We start from the raw sequence: 21,900 nt of genomic DNA, 5'->3' as shown, positions 1-21,900 counted from the left end.
TTTAAGCACTTCACCTGGTCTGAGGTGGCGAAGTCAAATCTGGCGAAAGGTAACGTTCAGTAAAATCCACACTTTACTGAATTTGCGGAGTAATGACCTTTTGCCAGAGCGAAAAAGTCCTTTGGGGATATAGTGAGAACGAACACTAGTGATGGTCTCTTTCACTAGCGAATTGACGCCTGCTCCTGTTAATGAATAGGTGATGTCCATGCGTAAGGTAACGCTGGCGAATTGTCGCTAGCGTTAGCCACTTCGTCCCTTAGAGTTGACTCATATTTAAAGTGAAAAAGTACTCATTTACAAGTTACTTTGTAAAATATATTCTCTGCTTAATTGTGATTATGCTATTTTCAAAACTGCAACACAAACATAACATTTAAGGGTCATAGATTGATTTTTCTGTTGCCTGAAAATATTTTTTCATCCTTCTGCACCAAATCACTAAGCAGTATAGAGAGTACAAATGTGCTTTTATGATGACGAGAACTCATGTTGTACTGTCAAAAGGCTGAAAATTATATGTATTATAAATTTAATAGGGGAATAACAAAATAAGACAGTAAACCCTACAACTGCTGGAGATCTATAAGTATACAGATGAGTGGCCAAGGTTTCTCTGGCTGTATCTGTAATTTTATTACAGTGAAAGGACATTTTTAACTTAATACATGTTTATGTAGGTCATTTCCATTAATATTCAACCTGTATTAAAACACAAAAAAAACTCAGTTTGTTATGACTCTCAATCTAGTCATATATGTAAAGATCCGCATATCAAAAACAAGCTGATCTTTCCTTAATTTTATCACCTCTGAGGGTTACATTGTCAGTCATATCACATTCACACCTAAAGATGTTCTAGGGAATTCTTGCATTTGCATAAGTGTTGCGCTACACCACACTTTTAGTTCAATGGAATTTGATAAAATAAATGAAATTTCACTGAAAATTGTTGGGTAAGCCAGAGCTTTTCCCCCAATTCCAATATTGCTACCAACTGCCAATGTATTTTCTTTCAGGAAGCTCCTCTGTCTGGATTGTTTTCATCAAACACTTTAGAGTGTGAGCTCTTCTGAGTAGGGCCTTCTGATGCTATTTTCTTTTACTCTATAGCTCTTGCTTGTTAAATTATTGTGAGAAGCTTGTATGTAAAAACATTAATGTACAGTGCTGAGTAACCTGCTGATGCTATATGTGAATTATGATGATGATGATGATTAAGCCCATGGTACAAAGTATATGTTTATGTACAATTCAACACAGAAGATAAGAGTCAGCAGTAGTGTTACCAGCTGGATATTACAGCAATATTTGTATATACATGTAAAATTACAATGCATTTTTGGCTAAATCAAATACAGATGAACTGAAGTGACTCTACCACAAATGACTTATACTTCATCTTGAAATACTGATCTTGATTCTGTTTGGCTGTTCTGGTTCTCTGTGGCCAGTGCAGTTTTCTGCTGATAGGAGCACTGGCCCGGGGTTTCAGGTAAGTATATACATTCACTTGGAGGTACCTAACATTTGGCACCCAAAGTGCTAAATGACTTTCCTTCTCCTTTAAGTTATTTGTCTTCTTTTTCTGACTCTTTCCAGCTTTCAAATGGGGGTCACTAGTAAACAAATGCTCTGTAAGGTTAAATATTTATTGTTGTTGCTAATTTTTATTACTTAACTTTTTATTCAGGGTCTCTCCTATTCATATTCCAGTCTCTTATTCAAATCAGTGCATGGTTGCTAGGTTAATTTAGACCATAGCAACCAGATAGCTGAAATTGCAAAGTGGAGAGCTACTGAATAAAAAGATAAATAAATAAAAAAACACAACTAATAACAAATGAAAACCAATTGTAAATTGTCCCAGAATATTACTCTCTACATCACGTTAAAAGTTAAATCAAAGGTAAACATCCCCTATAAGTAATTATCTGGCCAAAGATGCAGAACATTCAATAGCATGAATGGTAGCATGGAAATTGCTTCTTTTGCATTAACAGGAGTCCTGTTTCACCTTCATAAATGACCCCATGTCTTTATGGAGAGTGCAAAGGTTTGGGAAGCTGCTGGCACTAAGAATACTGTGGGCGACAATGTAATGAGCGCAGATAAAGTAACGAAGTATCATATTTTGAAAACTGTAACATTCAGCTGATAAATGTGGTTTGTTTCAAGCATTTATAACAGAGTGCTGCATGGGTTGCGATGCATATGTTGTAATTAAATGCCACTATTGCGTATAATGTTTATTATTCAGATAATTGTGCGTGATATGATGACTTTGGTGTAGTAATATTAGGGATGGCTGGAAATGCTACCCCCAACAGCCTCCCAAAAAAGTCTTAGCCTGTTGGAACAATAATTTTAAGGGCAATTTAGCATCATGTAAAGAAACCACAGTTTTCAGTACTTCAAGGGTGTAATAGATGTTTAACATGTAATGAGCCCCCATTGTGTGTATAAAACTGTATATTGCTTATTGTTAGTGTCAGTGTGTATATCATACATATCAGCATATACACACAGCGACAGAGCTAATTGCATATATTATGTATCTAATTTGTCACTTATACATACAGACTCATTTAGCATGTTTGCTGTAATCTTAAAAAGAATATTCCAGTGAACTAAACCAAAGGTGGCTATAATAATACTTACTGTAGGTGTAGATGGTGATCAGGAAAAAGCTTACAGTGATTGTGTAGATTGGCATGCTGTGTGTTGAGGTGAGTATTTTGGAGGTGGGTATGTGCACATTGTGGGTGTCCGTGCATATGGCGGGTGTCAGTGTCTCTCCCACATTAACATTCTTCTCATGTTTCGGGAAGAATTCAATTTGTTTGAACACGAGGCACAAAGGAGTGAGCTAAGGAGACCAGGAGACTGCAGTGTTTATACGCGTAGAGTGCAAGTGTATTTGTGGATCTGTACTATATTTGTATAAATGTATGCATCTTTTATTTATACTGTGCCGCAGTGTACTTGGTGCTTATGGAGAGTAAAGCATTGAAAACATTTTATACATAGTACCAAACAAAGGGAAGCTGAACTAATATGGTAAAGGGAGACTGTGCCTCAAGGACCTTATATGTGTGTATCCCTATTGTGTGTAATTGCTGTAGTCCCTACAATTGAATAGTGTATATGTATTAAATATTTTATAGCAGAAAGTGTATGTTTTACCAGTTATTTGTGAATAGTTGCAGTTATATATGTGAATACATCTGCTTTTACTTGGTGGTGTTGCTGTGTGATTAATGCATGGGTACAGACTCTGTGCATGACACATATCTAGGTATTTATACTCAGTGACTCAGTTTGTGTGCAATGTAGCTTTAACATACAGCTGCATTATGCTGGAAGACTGCAGTATGTGTTTGTGTGTGTATCCATGCTGAGTATCCTCACTGTATGTGATTGCAGAGGGCATATATTCTTCAAATGTGTGCACTTTGCAAAGGATTTATGAAATGTATAAGTGTGTATTTTTACACTGTAGATCACACTCACGCATGTGTATTTTTTTAAATAAATAAATGAGAATAAAATTACGCATATAAAAGAGCTGCATGCAGTAGAGTCTAACAGAAACTTTCCATGGCACATTCTCTTTATTTGCACCAATGCATAATGGAACTTTAATTAAAAAATATATGTAATATGCAGCTATCCAGTTGACCTTGATTCATGCTAGTGTCTGTAGCAACCAGACTGTGGAATCAGTGAGAGATTGAAAGATTAACAAATGGAGGCTTGGTTTACACAAAATAAAATTAATATCAGCAATTAAATAAAAATTGCTTTTTGGTTTCTAGGATCACTGGCCCTAGCATTCAGTCTGTATTTTCAATTTCACTTTGGACTGACATAGAATTGAAAGACAAAATGTTTGATTGCGTTAACATTTTTCAAAATGTTTCTAAACCATTTTTTACCTGATCTTTAAGTTGTGCCTAACTGTATTGCCTACACTGTGCTTCATTAGCAAGGGAAACTATGGGACATTAACAATATGCATTAGAGCAACACTAGTCCTAACATAAGCAATAGGGCAGCACTAGTGGTTTCTGCTAAGGAGTTAAAGTAATATCTTGGTAGCCAAATGTTGACTGTTCCTGAAAGTTTAGGTAATTGCACACTGGTAACTCTCAGGTATCTTGTTCTGTGACTTTACCCGTGCAAAAATACATCTAGAAAAATGAATTTCTCTCTTAGAAAACTATATAGGGCTCATTTACAACCACTAAACTTCCAAAGTCCGTTTTGTGATAAATATCATTAATTAAAGGTGTCACTTAAAGGAGTATTCAACCCTAAAGTTAAAAAAACCCTACCCACCTACCCTACATAGACCCCCTCCATCCTCCCCCCAGCCTAAGTGTTACCCCGGGCATAAAAATGTTTTTGGGATAAAGGTTTATCTTTTAATAAACCAAAGGATAGGGTCTCCAAATAGTAAGTAATTACTCACCACATAAAGGAAGAGGCCTAGGTGCACCGCCCTGTGCCCTCCGCACGGGGAGCAGACAAACCGAAATTCTTTGGAGCAGGCACTCAATAAAGGCAATCTTTCCCCAGGCAATTGGTTCAAAGTGAAAAAATAGTTTATTGAGTCCACAGCCTTACGCGTTTCATGTTACAAACACTTAATCATAGGCAGGTTTATCTTAAATGCTTAAATGTAAGCAAGACAGAAGTGATTGTCTGCCTGTAGTCCATCCATAAACTAGACCTGATTCCAACATAAAATCTGTGATAAGTGTCAGCCCCTACACCCAAATCAGTCCTTTTCCATGTCTGCACCCAGAACTACTGAGTTGGCATGAATTTTAGCACCAAAATGAATACTCAAGTGATTTAGCACTGAAATCGACTCCTGTTGAAGCTGCGGTTCCGGGTGCAGACACAGAAGAGCACATTGAAGCACATGGACCTGCATTTAACAGCAAACTGAGAATCAGCCCAGTGTGATCATAGCATAAAGCAGCAGTGTGCAGACAGCAACAGCTAACCCAAAAGTGCTTGTGCAGAAGAAATAACATTACTGAACAGTCTCTGTGTGTGCTCGTTGTTTGTTTGTCTTCAATATGTATGTAATATTTCTAAAATTATTCATTCACATTAAATATGCAGATAAGATTGTATAGATGAAAAAAAAACACTCTTGCTAAAGGGCATTTTTATATTTTTCAGGCAGATAGCTGAGATGTATTGGATAGCTTGAATTCAAATGAGATCATATGGCTGTCATTGAACTTTTAGGGGGTTATTTACTAAACTCCAAATGCAAAAACCACGAAAAAGATTGTGATATTTCTTTTATAAAATCTGACTTTTAAAAGATCACAAATTTTTAAAAATGTATTAAACCCCGAGAATGGAAACGTCAGAATCTGAAAATCGGGCATCTCAGACCTGTCGAGGTTGCATATAAGTCAATGGGAGAAGTCCCAATGATTTTTTGATGTGCGCTGGGTTTCGGGCAATATTGTAAAAATCGTGAAATTCAGATGAAAAAGGCAGAAAAATTTGTGAAAATTTGCAGAAAATGTAATAAATAAGCGTTAAAAACCCGAGCAGATTTGATCGGAGTTTGTAGCAGAAAATATTGAGATAAATTCAGACTTTGATAAATAACCCCCTTAGTGTCCCCTTTATGTGGTGTAGGTGATTAAGACAGATACAAAAAAATATTGAATGGTAAATATTGTCCATATTAAGTCGTTATTAAGAATCAGGATTTTGTAGATTCCAACCAAAACTGATGCAGCATTACAAAGCACTTCTATGAATGAATTAATATTTAACTTTAAAGACTTTGTGTTTCTTATTGACATTTAGCTTATGGATATTGGGCTATAAGGAGACTATCCCCCCCTTAAAGGGATTCTGTCATGATTTTTATGATGTAGTTTTTATTTCGAAATTACACTATTTACACTGAAAATAAATCACCATATAAAATTTAATTCCTGAACCAGCAAGTGTATTTTTTTTTTTAATATTGGTGTGTAGGCAGCCATCTCAGGTCATTTTGCCTGGTCAAGTGCTTTCAGTAAGAGCCAGCACTGTAGGATGGAACTGCTTTCTGGCAGGTTGTTGTTTCTCCTACTCAATGTAACTGAATGCGTCACAGTGGGACATGGATTTTACTATTGAGTGCTGTTCTTAGATCTACCTGGGAGCTGTTATCTTATATTAGGGAGCTATCTGGTTACCTTCCCATTGTTCTGTGGTTAGACTGCTGGGGGGGGGGGAGAGGAGCGATATCACTCCAACTTGCAGTACAGCAGTAAAGAGTGAATGAAGTTAGAACACAAGTCACATGACTGGGGACAGCTAGGAAACTGACAATATGTCTAGCCTCATGTCAGAGTTAAAAATTAAATATAAAAAAAATCTGTTTGCTCTTTTGAGAAACGAATTTCAATATTACTGGAGCAGCACTATGAACTGATGCATTTTGAAAAACCTTTTTTCCCCATGACAGTATCCCTTTAAACACCATAGTATATACTATGTATATTACAGTATATACTGTACATGTTAAGATAACTCATGTTGATCCTGAATATTCCCTATTTCAGCATTATCGATTGCTTCTGAGAGGTTTTTTTAATACTACCCTTAGACAAATTACTTTATTGTAAGCAATGTTGTTTGTAATTGAATGTGTCTTTCTCACTGATACATGACCTTGTACCACTTGAAAGAAATCTGCCTAATGCTCACAGTATTGTTTTAATTGAAAGTTATACTGACAACTTTGCATGACAGTCCATTCTTTATTCCTTAGAATGGTTGTTGGGGATTAATGGAGAAAAAAATGTTGTGTAACAAGTGAGATTGCTAAAAGATTTCTCAATATTACCTTTCTACTACATTGTAAAAGACCAGTTGTGAGATGATTTGATGCAGAAAAGTTTTATGGAGAGTGGCTATACTACTCGCTAATGTCGAGTCCTCCAAGTCCCCTTGAATTCCAGGACTACAACTCTAAGGATTGGTCTACACTGAACATCAAGGTTCAAGGCATTCTGAAAGTTTTAGTTCAGTAACATTAAGGGACCCAAGACCAAAATTGGGGCATGAGTAATATTAAATATTGCGTTAAGTATTCCAATCCAGTGCACTGATGAATATTGTCCTTTTACCTACATGTCTTAGAAATTGTTGATGGAAATTAATTAAACCAATCATGTTCTAGGCACTTTGGTACTCAGGCATGAAGCAATTAATCCTTCAGATGACAAAATTACTAGAGTCATGTTAAGTCAAGTGTGACAGCCCTTATACTTGGATCCTGCTTTAAGTATGCAAGGCAGACCTGAAAGATATCAGTTTATTTATTATTTATTTATTTACTGTCTTATATATAGAGCCAACACATTCCACAGATTATTCATCATTCCCATCAGTGTCTGCTCCATTGAAACTTGTGGACAGATTAATCTGTAAATTAGAGCTCCCCTCCTTAAAAAAATCACTCACTTTCTAATTGTTTATAAGGGTATTTAACAGTGGGTGAAAGTTAAAGTTCACCATTTAATAAATACACTTCTAAAAAAACCCATAGGAATGAATAAAAGGTGTGGGTGAGTTATTCTGTCTTGAGCTATAATTTCACAGATAAAGCTTCCCCTGGTCCCTATGGTCCCTGACACATCATCAATTTCATCAATTATCCTGCCTTTTTGTTTTTTTGTTTGAAGTGTGGGTGGAAACCAGAATACATGGATTAAACCCATACAGACATGGGTAGACTATACCTTGCATTTAATGGCCTGGCTATAGGGGCCTATAGGATTAAAATAATATTTTGGTGGCCAGAGGTTTAATAAAACGAACAAAAAAAAACCTTTGGTGTTCAGTGGAACTTAATTTAGGTTCTTCTTCCTTGCCCTTGTCAATGGCAGTTTCTTTGGTTTTTCTTTTGGTTTCTTGGGTATTTTCACAGCTTCAGGTCTGCGGCTTAGGCTTCTTTCTTGTTTTTGGGTCTTTTTCTGTCTTCTGGTCTTCGGCTCCTTTCATGGCTTCGGTGCTTTGGGTATTCAGTGTTTCAGGTTAGGCTCACATGCTCTTAAAGGAACAGTAACACCAAAAAATAAAAGCACTTTATATATTGTTGCTATGCAGTGGTAAAAGTTATGCGTCTGCTTTAGAAATAGGCTATTGTGTAGCCATGGAGGCAGCTAAAAATGAGAAAAGGCACAGGTTACTTAGCAGATAACAGATGAGCTCTGCAAAATAATACAACTGGATTCTACAGAGTGCATCTGGTATCTGCTATATAATCTGTGTTTTGAATGACTGTCCCCATGGCTACACAGCAGCTTGTTTAAATAAACTATATTAGTGTTTCTAAAGCAAATATGTGACTTGTGCCAGTGCAGGGAAAGAGTATATTATATTTTAATTACTTTTAAACACTTAATTTAACTGGTGTTACTGTTTAGGGGGAGCCAGCTAATCTGGAAAGCGCAGCACAGCTGGGCTCCCCTGATCGCGACACTGGCAAAAGATATTCTTCATTTGAGATAAATGGTTTGGTTTATATAGGTATAGCAGGAATCCACTTGACAGTATTCCGGCTGAAAATAAAATGAGTCCCCATTTTATATTGTACAATAAAAAACACAGCTTCACCGTCCATTCAGTTAACAAAAAGGAGCAATCCTGACAACTGCTCAGAGTGTGTGCCCCTACTATGCCTAAGGTTTATTAGACTATGATAAAAAGATACTGGGCCTGTGTTATACATTTTCTTGGGATTGTATTCACCTTCCAGACAAAACAATGTGCTTAGGTTTTGCCATCTCTATGAATCTATGACCTATTTCCACAGAGTTTTACTGTGTCTTTTGCTTGCTTTATTATTGTAACATAGTAACATAGTAACGTAGTAAGTAAGGTTGAAAAATGACACATGTCCATCGAGTTCAACCTTTTTTTTTCTTTTTTTCTTTTTTTTATTATCTACCTATCTGCCAGTTGATCCAGAGGAAGGCAAAAAACCCAACTGAAGCCTCTCCAATTTGCCTTAGAGGGGGAAAAATTCCTTCCTGACTCCAAAATGGCAATCGGACTAGTCCCTGGATCAACTTGGACTATGAGCTATTTCCCATAACCCTGTATTCCCTTACTTGCTAAAAAGCTATCCAACCCCTTCTTAAAGCTATCTAATGTATCAGCCTGTACAACTGATCAGTGGCGTAACTAGATGTTGCTGGGCCCCACAGCAAATTAATTCTAGGGCCCCCAACATATCCAGTGTTTGTCCTGTTTTAACAATATATGTTGAAATTGCTCATGAATTAGAGCCTCATGGGGCCCCCTGTACCTCCTGGGCCCCCCTGCAGCCGCAGGGTCTTCTTCCTCTGTAGTTATGCCCCTGCAACTGATTCAGGGAGAGAATTCCACATCTTCACAGCTCTCACTGTAAAAAACCCCTTCCGAATATTTAGGCGGAACCTCTTTTCTTCTAATCGGAATGGGTGACCTTGTGTCAGATGGAAAGACCTACTGGTAAATAAAGCATTAGAGAGATTATTATATGATCCCCTTATATATTTATACATAGTCATCATATCACCCCTTAAGCCCCTCTTCTCCAGCGTGAACATCCCCAATTTGGCCAGTCTTTCCTCATAGCTAAGATTTTCAATACCTTTTACCAGCTTAGTTGCCCTTCTCTGTACCCTCTCTAATACAATAATGTCCTGTTTGCATCATGGAGACCAAAATTGTACGGCATATTCTAGATGGGGCCTTACCAGTGCTCTATACAGTGGAAGAATGACCCCCTCCTCCCTTGACTCTATGCCCCTTTTAATACAGCTCAAGACCTTATTTGCCCTTGATGCTGCCGACTGGCATTGCTTGCTACAGCCAAGTTTATCATCTACAAGCACTCCAAGGTCCTTTTCCATAATGGATTTGCCTAGTGCAGTCCCATTAAGGGTATAAGTGGCTTGGATATTTTTACATCCCAGGTGCATGACTTTATATTTATCAACATTGAATCTCATTTGCCACTTAGCTGCCCAGATTGCCAGTTTGTCAAGATCATGTTGCAAGGATGCCACATCCTGGATGGAATTAATTGGGCTGGATAATTTTGTGTCATCTGCAAACACTGATACATTACTTACAACACCCTCCCCTAAGTCATTAATGAACAAGTTAAATAAAAGTGGACCCAATACTGAACCCTGGGGGACCCCACTAAGAACCTTACTCCAAGTAGAGAATGTCCCATTAACAACCACCCTCTGTACCCGATCCTGTAGCCAGTTTCCTATCCATGTGCAAACGCCTTCATTAAGCCCAACAGACCTTAGTTTAGAAAGCAGTCGTTTGTGGGGCACAGTATCAAACTCTTTGGCAAAATCCAAATAGATCACATCTACTGCCCCCCACTGTCCAGAATCTTACTTACCACATCATAAAATGCAATCAAATTCGTCTCACATGACCTATCCTTCATAAAGCCATGCTGATTGTTGCTCATAATGCCATTAATTAGGACAAAATTTTGAATGTGATCCCTTAACAAGCCTTCAAATAATTTGCCTACCACAGATGTCAAGCTTACTGGCCTATAATTGCCAGGCTGAGATCGTAATCCCTTTTTAAATATTGGAATAACATCAGCTTTTCTCCAATCCATAGGCACCATACCAGATGACAGTGAATCTGAGAAAATCAGAAATAAGGGCTGGTCTAAAACTGAACTAAGCTCTCTTAGAACCCGGGGGTGTATGCCATCAGGCCCTGGAGCCTTGTTTACATTAATTTGTATTAAAGCTTTTTGAATTATATCCCGAGTCAGCCACTGACTAGATTGAGCTGAACCATTCGTGCAGTTATAAAGTAAGCCTGTGAACCCAGACTACTCTATAGTATACACTGAAGAAAAGAACTGATTTAACACATTTGCCTTATCTGTATCTGTTACAACCATACTGGTATCATTATTTAATGGAGCAACACTCTCAACCTGCATCTTTTTACTATTAATATATTTAAAAAACTTTTTAGGGTTAGTTTTCACCTCCACCGCAATTAACTCTTCATTTCTTTTATTAGCCTTCCGGATTGCTGATTTACAACATTTATTACAGTGTTTATATTCATTAAATGCAGCTTCTGTCCCTACAGATTTGTAGTTTTTAAATGCCTTTCTCTTCTTTTCCATTAACTTCTTTACTTCTGTATTAAGCCACACAGGATGATTCTTAGAGCTTCTACGTTTAGTCCTTAAGGGAATAAATTGAGAACAGTAATGATTTAATATCATTTTAAAGGACAACCATTTCTGTTCTGTGTTTTTAGCTGAAAACCTAATGCCCCAATCAATGCTCTGTAGGGCAGCCCTCAAGGCACTAAAATTAGCTTTTCCAAAATTCATTTTCATTTCTTCTCTTAGAGGGAAAGAGAGAAAGATCAGCCAACTGCTCTGTTTAAATTAGCTTTGTAAGTGTGAGACAACCCATGGGAAATATAAGTCCCAATGCCTGGAATGACTGGGGATGTAAAGTATGTAATCCATCTATTTCCTTATCTGGGATACGGCAGCTGGTGGTATAGTTGAACTATTTCACATGAAACACACTTAGAGATATAATGACACCAGAAATTAAAAAGTTTTTACTTTCATCATAATATTGACTTTGCATCAGGGGCGTAACAAAAGTGCACCAGGCCCCCCACCAGCAAAATATTTGGAGGGCCCAGCATGCATTTGCCTACAACCCCCCCTCGCCATCGCCGTTTGCAGACACAAGCACAACAATTGACCCTGCAGTTCGGGCCCCCCTTTTCCCCGGGACCCCCCGCAACTGGGTCTGCTTCCTCTATAGTTATGCCAGTGCTTTGCATGCTTTTTATAATTTTTCCATAAATTATTTGCCTGGTGCTTTTACATTACCTACCCCTGTTGTCTATAGGGTTGCCACCTGGCCGGTATTTTACCGGCTGATGGTTGATCCCAATGTTATTAATAGGGAAAAAAGATAAATATATAGGAAGGCCGGTATTTTTTTCCTGAAAAGGTGGCAACCCTAGTTGTCTATAAGGGGGCTGCCATATTTGTACAACAAGAGTCCATTAGCATTAGAAGCTGTAACTGATAGTTAAGGCTGAGATGGGACAGTCAGGTTGGCAAAATAGTCAGGTTTAGGAACTTCAAGTAACAATTACTTACAAAAACAGACCTCTCAGCAAAAAACGAGCAACGTAACCTATGGGTAACTTTTAATGTACATTCATATTATAAAAAGTAGTTTTTTAGTGTTAGTATCACTTGAAGCAACAACACCTGGTATGAGGTGAATAAATGTTTATTGCAGTACTGATTTTGGTTGAGCGGGAATTAACATACCCCCTTGGAACATTCTTTTAACTATCAGCATATGTGGCATACATCCCCCATTATTTAAAGCTCTTTAGCTGGTATCCCAGGGTTATGAGACAGTGTGCAACCTGTGTGAAGGTTTGTGATCTGGCCTGGGTTTAATGGTCTGTTTGAAAGTAAGTCTGGAATGAAGCCCAGATTTCATGCATTTCTTGGACTGCCTTTAGCTCTCAAACAACACAGCATACCACAGTACATTAAGGCACAGTGCTTTATTCACATTGTTGTAGCTGCACTATTAAGAAATAAAATTTAAAGGCAATTTCTTGGAGTGATTCTTCAGATAGACTTAGTGTCCTTAATGGAAGATCTCTGGTGTGTACAATGGAACCTCGCTTGATGCATATTTTGTGACATCATTTTAAATAATGTAACTGCTGTACTGTAATCATTGATTTTTATGGCCAAGTATAATGTTTACTGCGTGCCTGAAATATTTTAATGCTGTATCTTAGGGCTTTATGTGCGTATCTGTGATAAATATCCTTTATGGCAGACTTGTGCACTCTACCTGCCACATGTTGCAGTGCTTTATTTGTATAGTTTGTATTGTTAATACACATTGTTGTAATATACTTTTCTTTTTCTTCCTGACCAGATTATGTGTGTTTCTGATGTGCATGACTGCAGTATGTATGTAATATCTACATAACTACATAACTTAGGGATGTGCGAATTTGATCCGTTTAGTTTCGACAAAAATTTGCCGCCGGCGAAATGTCGCAGACGCCCATTAAAGTCTATGGGCATCAAAAAAAATCTGTTGTGCGGCGAAATATTTTTGACGTGTGTCTTTTGTTTTTGACACACGACGCCATACAAGTCTATGGGCGTCATTTTTGAGGCAAAACAAGCCGAAAAAATTCGCCCATCCCTACCCGTGGTGAAACTGACTCACAGTGCCAACATATTGCCCAGCTGTAAAATAAATGTGTTTATACAAAGAAATCACATGAATTACATACATAGAACATACAGGGGGTCATTTATAAACTTCACGAAGGGCAGATTGGTTCACAAAGTGAATATATTTGCCCTGCACATGATTATATTTATAAAGCTGAATAAGAGGGTGCAAACAGAATTGCGATTTTTTTTTCGCAATGCGGATGTCTATAGGAGCTTTTTAAATATGTCACAATTCGCAAATTGCGAATATTTATGTGCACACTCTGAGACTCAATTACAACTTTGGTGGCAGATAAAATTATTGCAAAACAGTTTTGCAAACTGAAAATTTAAGTTACTGTCAACACTATTTTCACGCACAACAACCTCGCAAACTCCCGTCTCATTTGCGCTCTATTTGCGAACATATATTCACAATGCGAATTCGCAAAAAAACCCGAAAAGATGGGCAGAGCAGTGCAATATTTGCGTTCAGGAAAAAAACATTCGCAATACAACCATTTGCGAAAAATATGCGCTGCGCGAACTTTATAAATGACCCCCACAGAATTACATACATCAAGACCGGAACTGGTACAAAAGGTGAGGAATGCCCTGTGAAAAAGAGCTTACAATCTAAATTGACACAAAGTGTGGGCTATGAATTAGAGACAGGAAAATGAATAGGAGAGGGCCTGAATTGAAAGATGAGCAATAAAAAGCAGTAATAACAACAAATTTGTAAATTTGTAGCATTACAGAGTTTGTTTTTAGATTCGGTCAGTGACTCTCATTTGAGGGCTGAAAAGAGTCAGAAGAAGGCAAATAATTCAAAAACTCTAAAAAAGAAAAAATGAAGGCCAAATGAAAAATAGCTTATAATTAGCCAATATGAAAAGCCATTTTATGGGAAATTATCCTGCAAACATGGGGACCAAATTCTTCTTGTTGGTTATTCAAATATCTAATGTAAAAATGTTGTTATGAAAATCCATATTTAGTGCTTTTGCACCAAAATTCTCTGTGTGCGCACTGATGGTTTGATCCCGTGCCTGTCATTCTATTCAGGAGCTAGAAGGTGTAGAAATTCCAATGGAAAAAATAACCCCTCTGTCAGAGACTGGGGACATATGTGGAACATCTGTAATTTCTCTATAATGGGTTCCAAGGATATGTTTAGTAGTGAACAGGATTGTGATTTTAGCTTCAATTCGGTGTGGTAATGTATCGATCTGTGAATTTCTGAACTGGGTTTTTAAAGCAAAGTGTACAGTAGTTGTAATTATCTCAAGAACACTGTGTTCGGTTACTTAAACTTATATTTTAGTGCTTCCAAAGGTATTTTCATTGGCCATATGAGGGGTAGTTAAGAGGTGCATAATCAGTGTCGGACTGGCCCACCGGGATACCAGGAAAAGTCCCGGTGGGCCCAGGTGTCAGTGGGCCCTCATGCTGTTAGACATTTGGCCTATTTCATGGCCATTCCCTATTTCAATGAGACCTATGTGGCTAAATAGATGGACTAATAGATTATAGTATGTTAAGAAAAGAGACTTGGAGAATAGCAGTTGAGTGAGGAGAGGAAGAATAATAGTAGTGAATTTGGGCCCCTGGTCTAAGGTTACTTACCCATAAAGTGGATCATTGTACCAGAGGCCATCCCTTTAGACTATAAGAAAATAACTTTTATTTGAAGCAACGTAGGTGGTTCTTCACAGTCAGGACAGTGAGGTTGTGGAATGCACTGCCGTGTAATGTTGTGATGGCTGATTCAGTTAATGACTATAAGAATGGCTTGGATGATTTTTTGGACAGACATAATATCAAAGGCTATTGTGATACTAAGCTCTATAGTTAGTATAGGTATGGGTATATAGAATTTAATTAAAAGTAGGGAGGGGTGTGTGTATGGATGCTGGGTTTTTATTTGGAGGGGTTGAACTTGATGGACTTTGTCTTTTTTCAACCCAATTTAACTATGTAGCTATGTAACTATGTAACTTGGTGGGCCCCTGGTCAAAGGTTTTTGGGTGGGCCCCTGGTGTCCCAGTCCGACACTGTGCATAATTATAGAAGAATGGTTGGAAATACCATCTGGCTGTAGAGATGAACAAAATATTTTGCTGAGAAAAAACACCCAGAGACTCTAATGCATAGCAAAAAAAAATTACGTGCAGTTTGAAAAATGTCACTGGGAGTACTACTTTGGTAGTTTGTGGCTCAATCTCTGAGGAACCAAGGCAAGATCTATCTGGGATTTGGTCTTTAAAACTTTGACTTCGACCATTCACCACCACCTAAAAGCTGCCGAAGTGCTGTTTTAGCCTATGGGGGACCTCCTAGAACCTGTATGGAGGCAATTGGGGGAGTTTGGGAGATCAAAGTTCAAAGTTAAAAAAACTTCGAATCGTAGTAGATTGAAGTAGCGCAACTTCGAATCGTACGATTCAAAGTAGGCCGAATTTGGGCCACTTCGACCCCAAAAAACTTCGACCTCCATTCGGTTGGTTTTTTTGAATTCGAAGTTCGAAGTTTTTTTAACTTTGAACTTCGACCTTTGATAAATCTGCCCCTAAGGGTTACCTGATGGTTTTTGCAAGTGACCAGGGGTTCCCTCCTCATTGTTGTCTTGAATGTCTACATGGTGGAATCCAGGCAGCCAAGAGGAAGCAGATATGCTTTTGATGTTCCCCATGTGCACTGGGGAGATGTGTCAAGAGCTGGCGAGATCCATCTGTGTAGGTGAGCAAATATTTTACAGGGTAGATGCCCGGAATGGCCAGTCATCTGAATGGATTTTAATATGTTGATTACCAGATTTGAGTTTATAAGTACACATTTTCCCATGGGGTAACAATATGTGGTAATAGTAGGACATTCTAAGCTGCCTGCTGGATGCAGGAATGCATGATGGTGGTGCAGGGAGGCACACATTCAGAAAATTCAGATACGCCTGGACCCATGTTCTTGTTAAAGTTGAACTAAACCCTAAAAATGAATAGGGCTAAAACACCATGTTTTATATACTGAACTTATTGCACCAGCCTAAAGTTTCAGCTTCTCAAGAGCAGCAATGATCCAGGACTTCAAACTTGTCACAGGGGGTCACCATCTTGGAAAGTGACACTCACATGCTCAGTGGGCCCATTTCTATCCTACTTTTTTAGTTTAACTTTCCTTTTCCTTTAAATGAGGCCATGGATCACAGTTTTGCTTTTTGCATGCCATTATATAAGCAAAATAAGTTTTTCCATTTGCATGTTTCCCATGGCTTCTTAAATTAGTTAATCTTAAATTTAGTTTTAATTTTTTTTTCTGTATTCTATTGTTACTTAAAGCCTTTGTGAAAACGTTTAGTTGTGCAACAAGCATAATGAGACCTAAACCCTGATTTACATTATCTTTCACAACCCCCTTCTTTCTTGCCATCTTTTCATATTTCGTCTCATCTAGAAAATTGTCTTACACTGACTGCACAGAACTTGAGGTGTCTTTCTCATTTTTTAGGTGTAATGTACTTTATTCCTGGATATTATGATTTCAGGGCTGTATTTGAGAAATCATTATGATTAATGCTCACTGTCTTTTAGAAGTCCTTCAGCAGTTGTGACCTCTAGTTTTGATCAATACATACTAGTAATGAGTGTTTGGTTGTGACAAATTCTATTACAGTTCTGAGCCAGATTATGCACAAAGCTCTCTAGGTTGCTGCCAAAGGCTATTTCAAAGGTGCCCACCAGGGCTGAGAGAAGTGGCCAAAATAGTGTAAGATCAGGGTCAAGGGCAAAACTGATTCTGAGCTATAGAACATCAGTTTTCAGTGAACAACTCGAAGGCTTCAGCTGAGGGCAGTTGCTATTTATTTTACTTCAACTGGCTTGTGGTTGGGCATTTGTCCTATGTTGAATTATTGTTACCATCCTGTCATTCTATGCCTTTCATCAATTTTCCTATCTACAGATTATCTACAGATGATGAACTGCAATGTACTATATAACATAACTGGGCAGTCATCCATCTTTGTAAACCAAAATGCTCACTGACTTCCATAGGTCATTATTTTATTTAATCCTTCCCTGATCACAAACACATAACACTCTTATCAATGGTAATTTAGGAAAAGCCTAGTCAGTAGCTATCTTGCTGAACTACTATTTCTACTGCGGATACATGTATCTACTGTACAGTACTGCTAAATATGTTGGTGCTTTATAAACAAATGTAACTGCTACTAATAATAATTGCAATTGTGGCATATTGTGTAATTTGACACAAAATGGGATATTATGAAGCAGTGATGAGTGATGATTTCTGATGAGTATCACAATAAGATTTTGCACTGTAACTAACGCTACTGGTTGTTAACATGTATTAAAGTTGGTATTGAAACTGAATAATCAGCCCCTCTTCATATGTAGGGAATTTTGAACATTTTTGGGTAGTTGCAAAAATGTTTGCCATAGGTTATATTGTTTTTGTGACCATAGGGCTGTAAAACAGTTATGAGAAAAGGACAAGCAATAGGAAGATTCTAAAAATGCTTTACTAAGTAGAACAAGAAAATGATAAAAAATTACCACTCAAGGAAAAAGTGCAATATGTATTCAATCTCAAATGGAAATAATACTCCTCCCGTCTGCAGGGGTACAGACCCACAGGGGAGACTCGGATCAATTCACTTCTGCATTGCAGTGCAGTGGAATGCACAAGAATGCTCTGCTACGAAAATGCAGGTACATGTGTCTAAGGATCCTTAGTGCTTTTTTTTATTTATTGCTTCTTGGACATTTAGCTGTACCTGCCCATTCTTTGATCTCAGTATCTTAAGAATGATTGGCAGCATCAGGTAATGCCAATTTTTACTGGCATTAGAGGCTAATCTGCCAAAGTTAGAAAGATTTATGATAGAAGAAGGCAACAGAGGAGTGGATAAAGGTTGACCATGTGCACAGAGCAGGAGAAATAACGAAACATATGGCCCAGACAGGTCTAAATGAAAGGAAGAACAGATGATTTGGAACTCTCATTTATCTCAAATGACAAGCAACAGTCTTGCCTCTCTGAAAAAGTTAGTGCCATAACACAAACCATACTGGCATGTATTAGTGTATAGTTCATGCCAAGATATGTAGAACTTAATCATATTCTTGTATTGTATAATTTCAGGCTAAGGGCTCATACTGACAGATGTTTTGCCCTGTGTTCCCCTGCGGACAGTTTTCTTGCGTTCTACTGCAGTGGAGCATAGAACAAAATGCAGCCTGTTTCTTACAGTGCTGTACCCACACAGGTGCATCCAATCGTCGAACGCAGGTGGAATGCAACATGATACATTTTGTTCTGCGCTCCCCAGATTCTTTTTCCTTGCACCCTGCAGCCCTTGTCCCATACTTAACATCCACTCATTCACACTCACTGAACCTCACACTAAGACTAACAGCTTTGACACAATAATAACCCAGAGGTCATAGTAATGCTAATAGGTGCATGGACATGTCAAATGGAGACACATTTTATTGTTCATTTATGATGCAGTGTAGTGTTGAGTAATATCAGAAGAAGTTATAATCTATTTTTCTTTTTGTGCAGAGATTCGGGAGGCCTTCAAGGTGTTTGACCGAGATGGAAATGGATTCATTTCCAAACAAGAGCTGGGCACAGCAATGAGATCTCTGGGGTATATGCCAAATGAAGTGGAACTAGAAGTCATTATACAGCGACTGGACATGGATGGTAAGGTCCAACAACATTCTCTATGTACCTTCTGGAAAAGCACATTTTCTAGTTTTTGTATGCAAGCTGGCCATATACTAAGTCCTTCTTTTTGCAGTATCTGCATTAAATTAAGGATGTTGCATGGATTTCTGATGCATACTTTTGATTTTGCTTTTAAATTTGTATGTGTTGTGGATATTTTGTACGGCATCATTATATAACATTTATATGGTTGAAAAATCTTAGATGGTCACCCGAGGGATTGTGTCTAGGGTGGCAGGGGCGGCCCTTACATACCAATATATAATTTAAATTTTTTAAAAAGGGAAAATAAATAATCAGCACTGTAATACATTTGTTACCGCATTGATTCATAAGCACTACTTGAACAGTCCTCATCAATCCTTGCTCATGATCTATTCAGTGATACCCTAACATAATATCAGATGTAGTTATGTTTTAAGACAAATATACTCAACAGGTTGCACTGCAGGAGAATTGTAAAACTGATCTTGGAAAAAAAATAGATCCGAACAAAGCAAAGGGGTTTAACGATAGCAGAGGAACTGACTGCACTCACAGATACAGCAGATGGTTCCTTGAACTTGTTAGGTGAAATATTGTTTTTTAAATGAATACATATTGCAGCATGTTTTTCCATCAAGAGGTTTTTCAACCCCCTTGCATTTTACCGCTTCAGGCAAAACTTAGATTTTTAATGTTTCTCTTATTCTCTTGCTTACCTGAAAGACAACCACAATGCATCCTGCCTCCAGATATGCCCAATTTAAACATTGGCTACACCGCCTTTGCCTGGACCAAACGCATATGTCCTTACCACCTACCCTTACTTCAGTTTAGCATGGAGTACATGCGCGCGCCATAGGGGACCCGGAACCAGAAGAGACAGGATACATGCGGCGGGCGTCCCCTCGGAAGGCATGGCAGGCACCCCCACATGCCAGAGGACACACCACTGGACCACCAGGGTAAGCAGTAATTTTTACATTACCCTCCCCTCTAGGAGGGGCCACTGGACCCTCAAGCTTACCAGGAGACCTGGAATGTGACTGTCTCCTAAGATGGTCAACCCTGACATCCGATTTGGCCAGATTCTTTACCAGCACAGGAGGAGGGCAGGATTGCTGATGGACCTGTAAGGCAGGTTTCAAAATAGAAACATGAAACAAATTAGATAACAAAAACATATCGGGTAACTCGAGACGGACAGAGGTTGGGTTAACAATTTCCACTATAGGGTATGGACCAATAAACCTGGGCCCCCGCTTAAAAGATGAAATCTTAAAGGAATAGTTCAGTGTGAAAATAAAAACTGTGTAAATAGATAGACTGTGCAATATAAAAAATGTTTCTAATATAGTTAGTTAGCCAAAAATGTAATATATAAAGGCTGGAGTGAACAGATGTCTAATAAAACAGCCAGAATACAACTTCCTGCTTTTCAGCTCTATAATTAGTTAGTCAGTGACTTGAAGGGGGGCCTCAGCATTCAGCTCAGATTTAAAAGCAACAGATATGACCCACGTGCCCCCCCCCTCTCAAGTCTCTGATTGGTTACTGCAGGGTAACCAGTCAGTGTAAACCAAGAGAGCTGAAAAGCAGGAAGTAGTGTTCTGACTGACATGTTATACATCAAATCACTCCAGCCTTTATACATTACATTTTTGGCTAACTAACTATATTAGAATTTTTTTTATTTTGCATATCTATTTACCCAATTTTTATTTTTACTCTGAACAATTCCTTTAAGCTTGATATTCCCCATGGATAATCAAACCAAGTCCCCAACCGGATATTTGGGTACCTCCTTATGGGGCTTATCGGCTGCTCTTTTCAGAACGGATGGAACTGCCGAATGAGCACTAAGTACCCCAGAACGAGACTTAGAATAAAACTTAACAAGAGGGAGTTTCACTAGGGAAGCAGCTGCCACCATGAGAGTGGAAGTGAGACATGAATCCTTACATTTGGACCCCCATTGAATAACCTCCCCAGTTACCCAATCCATGTGGGGGTTATGAACCTGTAGCCAAGGTAACCCCAGAATTAACGGTGACGAAGAACCACCAATAACGTGAAAAGCTAATTTTTCACAGTGCACGTTGTTCACAGACATGGTTAATGCCTTGGATTTTTGGGTTACCAGACCAGACCCCAGTGGGCTTTTATCAATTGTGGAAACCTTCACAGGAGGTATAAGGGGAATATTATACCTTTCTGCGAAGGCAGCATCTAAGAAATTCCCCCCAGCCCCAGAATCCACCAAGGCTGAAACTTGAACTGAACCCCCAGGCCAGGACAAAACAACAGGTAACAAATTTTTAGAGGTGAATTGGGAAGAGGAAAACTCTCTACCCAAATGGAGCTTCCCCTCTCCATTTAAGTTTTGAGGTCTCCCTGGCCTCTTAGGACAGTTTTTAAGGAAATGACCCATATCCCCACAATATATGCACAGACCCAGGGATTGCCTTCGAGCCCTCTCCTCAGGGGATAAACGAGTAGCTCTCAATTGCATGGATTCCCCCTGAGGACTTGGAAGCGAGGGAGTTAGAGATTCGTCCTTACATATAATGGGGAGATCTGTACCCTCTTCAGCCCGTCTTTCTCTTTGCCTCCTATCGATTTGGATAGCTGTACACATAAGGTCATCCAAAGTGGATGAAGAAGGCTAGTTAACCAGGCTATCTTTGACAGAACTAGAAAGTCCCACCCAGAATTGACTACGAAGAACTGTACCGTTCCACCCTGTCTCAACTGGCCAGCGGCGGCATTCCGTACAATACTCTTCAACAAGACTCCCTTGGCGGAGTTTACGAATTGCGGAGTCGGCAGAATTAGCACGATGCGGGTCATCGTAA

The 21,900-nt window shown here is 38.6% G+C and overlaps 1 protein-coding gene across 2 annotated transcripts in view; it reads left to right on the top strand.

The window, feature by feature from the left end:
* The window catches only part of cabp7.S (calcium binding protein 7 S homeolog), a 51,076-nt gene that overhangs the window by 7,671 nt on the left and 21,505 nt on the right, over window positions 1–21,900 (top strand). For both annotated transcript variants that reach the window (XM_018243996.2, XM_041580240.1), the window contains exon 2: window positions 18,896–19,039. In XM_018243996.2, coding sequence (XP_018099485.1) covers window positions 18,896–19,039 — 144 coding nt within the window. The remainder of the gene's footprint in view (window positions 1–18,895; window positions 19,040–21,900) is intronic.

The sequence above is a fragment of the Xenopus laevis genome, chromosome 1S (assembly GCF_017654675.1).
Source record: "Xenopus laevis strain J_2021 chromosome 1S, Xenopus_laevis_v10.1, whole genome shotgun sequence".
In the NCBI taxonomy this organism is placed as follows: Eukaryota; Metazoa; Chordata; class Amphibia; order Anura; family Pipidae; genus Xenopus; species Xenopus laevis.
Note: the sequence above shows the minus strand (reverse complement) of the source record. Positions and strands in the feature narration are given on the sequence as shown.